This window comes from Epinephelus lanceolatus, chromosome 10 (genome assembly GCF_041903045.1).
Source record: "Epinephelus lanceolatus isolate andai-2023 chromosome 10, ASM4190304v1, whole genome shotgun sequence".
Classification (NCBI taxonomy): domain Eukaryota; kingdom Metazoa; phylum Chordata; class Actinopteri; order Perciformes; family Serranidae; genus Epinephelus; species Epinephelus lanceolatus.
In genome coordinates, this window is record NC_135743.1 from 17,818,664 (window position 1) to 17,828,553 (window position 9,890).

The following is a 9,890-nucleotide window of genomic DNA, read 5'->3' on the forward strand; positions in this document are numbered from 1 at the left end:
GTGGTGTATTCCTGGACATTATCTTCTTAAAAATGTCCACAGAAATTCCCATGCATGCCTAGGTTTTATTTATTTACTTATTATTATTTAATATTTATATTTACATACTACTGCAGTGTAGGTATACAGTTTGTAAATGTAACCATACACTAAGGGCCCTAAAATAGGTGTACCCTTGGAATGTCATTCAGCAGAGATTGAATGAAACCACCGTTGAGCGAATAAGCCCCTTCATACGTCATTTAAAGGGGACGGTCCCAGCAGCAAAATCAGCTAATAGCGTTTGAGATGAGATGTACGTCAGCCAATCGGCGGACGAGTATCTGAAAATAGGCGGGCACTGGTCAACTACGGTCACGGACGTTGTGGTGAACTTTACCGGTGTTGAACTACCCCTGGACCCAAACCGTCAGCGTAAGTAGCTAAACCGTTAAATTGCAGGAATATTTTTTATAATAAGGAGATAGTTGGGAGTGTTAACCCGCTATTTATCGTATTCTTAGTTACCATGTTTTAAACATAAAGAAGAAGAGATCTCGTGGTCGACTCCACATGGCTACCTAGCCAGTTAGCTAACCAGCCTACCCTGCTAGCTTACGTTAGCCTTCACAGGTTAAATACTGCCAGCGGATAGTTTTGCCGGCTTAGCTTCAAACGTGGCCTCTGTAGCAAACCACGAATCGCAGCTCGATATTTCTTGTGGTTATCAGGCTCCTTTTTAATCAGTTATATATATGTCATGAGTCTGACTGAACTGGGCCTGAGCTACAGCCACCCTGCTGTAGGATAGATCAACCACTGGAGCTAGCCAAGTTAATGGTAGCTGAGTAAGTGAGCTAACGCTTCTGAAGCTAGCTGTACCCAAGTGCATTGGATACACTGTGTGGAGGTGGTGATTGTATGCTTAGTACAGTGTTAATATGTTTATATCAAACCTTGCAAGTCATGCCGTGGTGGAAAAAGTACTCACATCTTTTAACTAAGTAACAGTAGCAGTACCACAGTGTAGAAATACTCTGTCACAAGTAAAAGTCAAGTCAGTTTTATTTCTATAAAGCACATTTCATAGGACAAATGTAAACTCAATGTGCTTAAGATGCATCATGCACGACAAACATAAAATATCTTAAAAGATAAAATAATATTACATATATAAAAACAAGCAGGACATGATAAAAACAAACAAAATAAGAAGGTATTATTATTGTCGAAAAATGGGGAGATAAACAATAATAATAATTCCTAAAACAAATAAAAATGTACTTAAGAATCCAAAGCTTGTGAAAAAAGATTTGCTTAGTCCTGATAAGCAAATCTTTTATATAATGACTAAAAGCACCATGAGCTGATTCAGAGTTGATTTTACGTACAATGAGTAGACCTTTATTTGATAATCTAAGGCAGGGACATCAAATTCATTTTAGTTCACGGGCCACATAGAGTCCGATTTGATGACAGGTGGGCCGGACCAGTAAAACCATTGCATAATATCCTATAAGTAACAAACATCCCCATATTTTCTTGTTTAAAGAAGTACATTTTAAGAACGCTCATCCATTTATAAAACAGATGACGAAAAGCCTATGATGTCTTCAGAAAATTAAATTAAATTTAAATTTAGTTTTCTTAATGTCAACTACTCACTGTGCAACGTGAAAGAAAAGAACTGTACACTGGTCAGGGTGGAAAAGCTTCTCACTGTTTAACTTGCTCCTGAAACTTGGTACTTCCTAACCTTCACAAGTGCTTCACCATTAGTTGTACAAAATCATCCAGCGGGCCGTATAATTGACGCCCCTGATCTAAGGGATCTCTCTGGTGTGTACTCTGTGAGCATGTCAGCAACATAGTAGGGAGCGAAAACATTTAAAAACAATAAGAAGTATTTGAAAAAAGATTCTCTGTTTTACTGGGGGCCAGTGAGTTATGTATTCGGACCTTTTTAGTATTTGTTAAAACTGGCTGCTGCACTCTGAATATATACAATAGAAAGTAGAAGTCATGCGTTTAAATTGCACATAACTAAAAGTACAGAAGTCTAAGCATCAAAATACTTAAAGTACCACAGGGGAACATACACATTCTTAAGGGACCATTTCGGAGTAATGGAACGTGATAAGATATGGTTTTATTTAGGTATTTAGGGCTGCAACGATTAGTCGACTAATCGATTATTAAAATAATCGGTGACTATTTTAGTAGTCAAATAATCGGAGTCATTTTTCATAGAAAATTACTATAAAAGTACCCCAAAATACTCTTATTGCAGCTTCTTACGTTCAAATATTGGCAGCTTTACACACTCTCCCATGACGGTGAACTAAAACCCTTTGGGGTGAGTATGAAACAAGACATTAGATGACATCATTTTGGGGTTTGGGCGAGACTGACCGACATTTTTCAACATTTTAACACATTTTTCGATAAAATGATTAATTGACTAATCGAAGAAATAAGTGACAGCTTAGTCGACAATGAAAATAATCATTAGTTGCAGCCCTAGTTTTATTATAAATATGAATGCACTGATGTGTTCATTACGTGGAGCCAGTTTATACTACTTTGTATAGGCTGTAGCAGTGCAGCTTGTAAATTCCCACCCCAAGGAACAATACATACTTATGTTAATCTATTATCGTAGTTTATTTGTTAATTGTATTTTGTAATAGTGTGGTAAAAAAATATCAGTTTATCGATACTGAATATTTAAAAAAGGTTTCAATACCCATTTTCCACAGTATCGATACACTGGCACCAACTGTGCCTTTACGCTCTCTCTAATTGATATTGTGAAGTGCAGTCATTCTGCTGTTCTATGCCAATAACCAAGGAAGGACAAGCCATTGTTGTCACTTTATAGCCTTGTCATAAAGGTACTGATTTATCTTTTAATAAAAATCTATGCTCTCAATGTCAATATTCTCCTTGGTCTTGAAAATGCTATTGGATAGCTAGGTATTGTATCAAAGAAAAAATTACAGTATCATGACAACACTATTTTGTATTATTAATCTAAATATGTTATTCAATTTCAGCTGATTACATTTTATTTTAAAGCCCAATATCTCAAATCACAAGTTGCCTCAGATGGCTTTGTAATTAAACTTATCACAAATGTATTGGATTAAAAACTTCACCGTTTTCTCCCAGATTGTAGTGGAGGGGAGGTGTGAGGTAACATGAAATGAAAAAACTTAAGTACAGTACTTGAATAAATGTACTTTACTTTCCACCACTGGTCAAATGACACTCCTCCAATTTTGACTCACACCTTTTCAAGGATTACCTTAACTGTCAGCAGCCTGCAGCTGTGTGATTGAATTACATTGATATAATTAATGAATCACATAAATTATTCACCCCCCCGTCTATCTCTTCTTCCAGTCTGTTACAGTCTCAGAGTATGGGCAGTGTGTTGGCTGCCGCCTCCCCCAGTCCTGCCCCAGCTGCAGCTGGAGGTAGTCAAGGGGTCCCAGGGCTGGTGTCCGTCCCTCCAGGGTTCACTATGCCCTCAGTGTCTTCCGTCCCTCCAGCATCTGGATCTGGCCAGCAGTCAGCAGATGGAGATTCCCCGCTCCCAAACCCAGGCACATATGAGGAGTGCCACCGCAAATGTAAAGGTCAGAAAATCAGTTGTTGAATTGTGCGAGATGTGCAGGTTATTCCTCACATTTGTTCACCTTTTTAAGTAATAATTTTGGTATTATTATAACAGTGTTATTATTGTCATATGATCGTCTGATGTTGAGTTACAAAGATCTTTTTGTCCCCCTTTCCTGCTTTAGAGGTGTTCCCTCTGCAGATGGAAGGGGTGCGGTTAGTGGTCAACAAGGGCCTGAGTAACCACTTCCAGGTCAGCCATACTATTACCCTCAGTACCCTGGGTGATTCTGGCTATCGATTCGGTTCCACCTACGTCGGCAGTAAACAGACTGGACCAGCAGAGGTAATGATAGTTTTCCCATCTGTTCAACAAATCCCTAAAATGCTGTTTATGTATAGAACTTTTGGTTTGAATCTTCTTGGCTATAGTCAATCTGATGAATGGATGAAAATTAATCAATAACTCAACCTTTTAATACAGATGACAAGACTTCAAATGTTGTCTACATGACTTGAAAGCTGATGAATGTGTGTTTTGTCCCCCTCAGTCATTCCCAGTCATGGTTGGAGATATGGACAACACTGGTAGTCTGAATGCCCAGATCATCCACCAGCTCACTTCTGCTGTACGCTCCAAAATAGCCATCCAGGTATGTAGACTCGTCGTTGTCTGTGTGTCTTCTCTCAGCTTTTCAAGTGTCGCTGACGTGGTCGTTTCCCCATCATAATTTTTGTTGTACTTTTTGTGTGCTGCAGACTCAGCAGCATAAGTTTGTGAACTGGCAGTGTGACATGGAGTATCGTGGCGAAGACTTCACCTCCGCTGTGACGCTTGGAAATCCAGACGTGCTTGTTGGATCTGGTACATTAATTTTCACTAAATTGTACGTGAGGTTTTGTTGTATATATTGCTAATAACAAGCTCAGCAACAGGTATGCTGTGTGTGAGATCAGTGATAAGATATAACCATGGTTTACAGCTGGGTGATAGGGCTGACATTAATATCACATAATAAGTAGGGATGTCTGGATCAAGTATTTTTCTCCCTAATCAGTCCTTTAATATAGATTGTCTGTGGATACAGTCTTTTTTTATACACATGTATGTATGATTTTTTTCCCCTTTCTTACCATGCAACAAACAGAAATAAAAGAATAGACATGACAGAATAGGACAAGACAAACCAAACTGCCAGCTCACAGAAAAAGTGCACGTATTCATTTCAATCCACACAATGACTGAAATGAGGGTCAGGAACAGAGTGTAACCAAGACCAATTGAGGTCGAGGGACACCCAAGATAAAGGCTAGATAACTAAAATCCTGGCAGATCAAAGCAACACAACAGTACAATGCAGTCCAATAAAGTTAGTTCACAGGTTGACACATCTCTCTTCTGACATGTTGATTCAAAGGGCCCCAGATTTTAAGAAACTTGGGGTGGGCTTTGGATATATATGTATACCAGATTTCTTCAGTTGAACCAGTACTTGTTAAAGCTTACCTAAAAGCCAATTAAATGTGTATCTGACATTAAAGTAACGGCCAAGCCTACTAAATCTGACGCACCTTATTTTTTACAAGCTACTCAAGCCAAATACCAGAAGCTCTGGTCTAAAAATATTTATAAGCTTATATTATTGATATGAATGAAAGTTTAACTGAGAGAATTTCAGGAGGGGTTCTGCTAGAAAGAAACTGCAGGAACATTCATTCTACTTGCAGCTGTACAGCAGAGTTACACAAACAAGCTGTGGCTGAGACAGATGCCGGCTTCAGAGAGCACTTTAACCAAACCACAGGCACGTTTAGTCTTGGCCTGTCAACAACTTAGTCATGGAATTACCGTTAATACGCAGCAGGTGTTGAGGATTACTGGTGAGCGACGTTTTCATTTTAACTGTTAAAAATGAGAGTGCGATTTAAATGTTCTGCACATTGTACATCTTTGCTATTAAGAGGAGAAATGAAAGATAAGAGATTTGTTGGTGTCGGAGCAAATCTGTGTCTGAGCTCGCTGTGTAGACCCCAGCTGTCGTAAGGGAGCAGCAACACATGCAGGCTGGAGGCTAGAGAATTCAGTATAGGGGATCAGATTTTGATCAGCTTTATTTTAGCCAATTAAGCCTGTATCATCCATTATTATTAATTTCTTCTCTGCTCTTAATATATAACACTATATGGGAAATATATACCAAATTAGAGCTGAAACAATTAGTTGATTATTTGATCAGCAGAACATTAATTGCAGCATATTTGATAATTAGTTTCCATTTTTAAGCTAGAATGCAAACATGAACTTGTTCAAACATCGCCATCGTGAGGATTTCCTGCTTTTTTGTTGTCTTATGTGATTAACTGAATATCTTTGAGCTTTGGCGTGTTGTTTGGACAAAACAAGTTATTCTTAGGTGTCACTTTTGGCTTTAGGAAAGTGTCAGCAGTCTACACAATGTTCAGACACTTCTATACTAAAAATACGGATGAGAAGGGACTACACATTATAACGGAGACTCCTTTACTACTTTCCCACAGGCATTTTGGTGGGCCACTATCTCCAGTCGATCACACCAGCACTGGCTCTGGGTGGTGAGCTGGTGTACCACAGGAGACCCGGGGAGGAAGGAGCTGTCACCTCCCTCTTAGGCAGATACACAGGTAAATCTCCACTCTGTGTGTATTGAACCATGCACTGCACTGATTCCTGAATTCATATTTTACTGTCTTGCTTTATTCACTTAATAATTGTGTGTTTGTCAAATTATAATTGTGGTTAGTTACTTTGCTGTTCTGTGACCTGGATTTAAATTGAGTGGTTCCTAATTCCATCTCATTGTTTTATGTTGTCAGTGTGATAGATGTTTAAATCCCCTTTTTCTCCTCAGGGGAAAACTTCGTTGCTACATTGACTTTGGGTGGAGCGGGAGCTCATGCTACGTACTATCACAAAGCCAATGATCAGGTACCTAACATTAGTGAAAGTGTGTGGGTGTAGTTCTGTTGGTCATGTTTTGTCTTACAAAACTGCTCAAATGCAGCGTTTTGGTTCCATCCCTGCATATTTGCTTAAAGGAAAGGCTTGCGTCTTTTGAAGTCTGTCTTAAAACAACACGCATGCCTTTATTTACACTGAAACAGTATGTGGTCACTGTGAAGCCCAGTTCAGACCGAAGATTTGGAACGAGATGAAGCCATTTTAGAATGCTGCAGAGAAAAGTTGCCTAAGTTTGAACTGGCCGTCTGAGCTTGACTCAAGCCGGCTGATGGTGTCACCTGCAACTAGGGATGCACCGAAATGAAAATTTGTGGCCGAAGCCGAATAATATTAAACGCTTGGCTGAATACCGAGTACCGAATACCGAATATTGTTCTTTAGTTTTCATTAGTTTTTGCAGATGAATCCCCTCCAGATTAGTGTTGTCACAGTACCAAAATTGGATCCCACTGTACGATACCAATGAAAATATCATGGTTCTGAGTAGTATCACGATACCACAGCGAAAATGAGGCAGATGTGCCTTTTGTCATTTATAAAAAGATAAATCACTTTTCTATAATACATCAATGATATTTCAATGGAATAAATTACTTATGACTTGTTCATACTTCAGAAACAGCATCAATGAGTGATTAACATAGGGGGGATCAAAATAAAATAAATAAATAAAATAAGAATCAACCAGCCACCCTCCTCCCCTGACAAGTCCCTTCATAAGTAACGAACAGTCCCTAAAGTGCGGTGAGGTTTGTGGGCCATTACTGCCAGAAAGAGAGAAATGTGAAAGGCTCGTTTCTCCTCTGACACATCACATACCTGTGTTCGGCTGGCTCGGCTGTTAAGGTACTTCTGGGCAGTCCACACGCCAAGAAGAGCCGACTTGTCCGTCGCCGGTAAGCCAATGGCCGCCATATTTGACAGGAATGCATTACTGTCTGTGTCTGTTACCCTCGTTCAACCCACAACCGATGGGATTCGCCTTTCGTTTCTGCTGGTGGTTGAAATCTGTAGGCTGCTCGCACAGCGTGCTGAATGATTTAAGCCTATTTTGCTCGCTCAAAACTATTTTTAGTCGCAAATGCGAGTGAGGTGACTGATGGATCGCCACACTGCCGACATTTTACTCTGCCCATCATGGCATGCTGTTTGATTGCGTTATCAAAACTTATTCCACCGAATGTGTGTTTTTTTGCAATATTCGGCCGAATATATTCGGTCTCCAAATATTCGGTGCATCCCTACCTGCAACACAGATAGTCAAATTGGCAGCAGCAGCTGGTTTTAGAACGTAAAGCACATCACCTGTTTTCCACGGTCAGTCAGCTTGTAGTGAAGTCCGCTGGTCAAGTGAAAATGACCGCAGACGGCGTGTTCACTTGCTGCTGCCAGTGCTCCATCCCTACGGAGCCCTCTGTTTTTGTCCTCACGTGTGTGTGTGTCTGACTGCTTACTTACAGCATATTATTGTGGCCTGTTTATTATGAATACAGTCCATCTGATTCTCGTTTTGTTTTTCACCACTACAAATATAGCCACAGCCATAGCCAATATCTCACTATCACTATCCTCATTTATATTTTAAGAAGCTACAAATTATATTCAGCCACAAAATAAGCCCGAAAAGGTAAAAAACACAGCAGAGGTACAGGGAGTTGTTGTGTTGGGATGATACACCGTTTCATCTCGTTGAATTGGTGTGAACCGGCAGGTTTTTAGATCGTTGCAGTCCTTGTTCTATGCAGAAAAATTCTAAAGTTCGGCTGAAGGTAATGTAAGGCTTTATTAGTTTGGGGTAAACAAGTCAAGTAGTTATCTTCCGAAGTTAAAGTCCTTGTAGGACAAAGAGTTCTCCTGTGTGTAAATAACCCTCCTCTTCGCAGCTGCTGTCTGTGGAAACACAAAGAGGAAATGATGTGCTAAAAAACAACTGTAACTCAGGAAGATACCACTCAGAAGCCTCACATTACGTAGCTTCAGTTGATTTTAAAATAACCTTTTCTACATTAAAGGAAACCTGTGGATTTTAACCCCCAATTGTTGGCAGATACGGACAAATTGGCAGACATCGGATGAGGATGAGATTAAGGAGGATGATTTGCTAACTATTTACGGATGAGAGAACATGATGAGCCTCATTTAATGCAATGAAAGAGTCACCATCAATGATGACCTTAAGACAGGATTGGTTATGTGCCACCACTGTTCAAAAGCTAGGTAGGCTTTCCTGACAGTGACAGCCATTCACATATCTCTGCTGCACGTTTATTGGAAAGGTGTGACGTCAGTGGTGATGGATTGTAATTGGCAGTTTTGTAGAACTGTAAATGGGAACTGGCCTGCACTCTGTCAGTGGACACCTCACTAATGCTGTGTTTGGATTATACCTTCAAATAGTGCTTGGAGTAGGGAGGTAGGAACTATGAGCAGGGAGCTGAGAGCTCAGGCTAAGAGGTGGGAAGCAAAACTGAGAAGTGATTGCGTTCTATTGATATTGGCATGTGAGTATTGTATTAAGACAGGCTCACATCTATTCAAGTCTACCCTTTAACTTCTGCTTTTTAATACAGTTGCAGATAGGAGTTGAATTTGAAGCCAGCACAAGGATGCAAGACACCACAACATCCTTTGGTTACCAGTTGGACGTTCCCAAAGCTAACTTGCTTTTTAAAGGTAAATAGAGTATAAATACACCAGTAGCTACATCAGTTAAGTGACTGTTTATTTTTAAATTGCTAATTAATATCAAATGTCCTGAAATTCTTCTACGTTGTCATCTATCTCTACAGGCACGGTTGACAGTAACTGGGTGGTTGGGGCAACCCTTGAAAAGAAACTGGTGCCACTGCCTCTCACACTGGCCTTAGGGGCTTTCCTCAACCACCGTAAGAACAAGTTCCAGTGTGGCTTCGGTGTCACCATTGGCTAGAGGTGCGAGGGGCTGCCTGGAGCCAGCTCGCAGGCCACAGCTTGGACCGGCACAGAGACACACAGGAACCTGGACTAAGTTTTAGAAATTGGATTCAGAGACTCTCTTACAACTGTGATTTCTGGGGCAGACAGAGAGACAAAGACAACTACCAAGGAGCCAGGACTGGCCAAGCCATGCCTACATTCTGTAGCACAATGTCTTTCCTTTATGGTGTATTGGATATACCCAGAGGCTAGAGAGATGTATATCAGAGGGCATCAGTGATGCATGAGACCATGTGATGTGAAATCAAAGTAAGTGGGTAGACCTAATATATGGTGAACATGTATGATGATTAAAATAAATGTGATTTTTGTAAAA

General features: G+C 40.1%; 1 protein-coding gene across 1 annotated transcript; it reads left to right on the forward strand.

Annotated features, from left to right (window-relative positions):
• The first annotated feature begins 318 nt into the window (after window positions 1-318).
• On the forward strand, window positions 319-9,890 carry tomm40 (translocase of outer mitochondrial membrane 40 homolog (yeast)). The gene is made up of 9 exons (XM_033639943.2): window positions 319-414; window positions 3,385-3,620; window positions 3,786-3,946; window positions 4,152-4,253; window positions 4,360-4,465; window positions 6,139-6,261; window positions 6,489-6,565; window positions 9,169-9,271; window positions 9,388-9,890. Exons 2-9 carry the CDS (start codon window positions 3,404-3,406, stop codon window positions 9,525-9,527), a joined length of 1,029 nt encoding a protein of 342 aa, XP_033495834.1. The 5' UTR covers window positions 319-414; window positions 3,385-3,403; the 3' UTR covers window positions 9,528-9,890.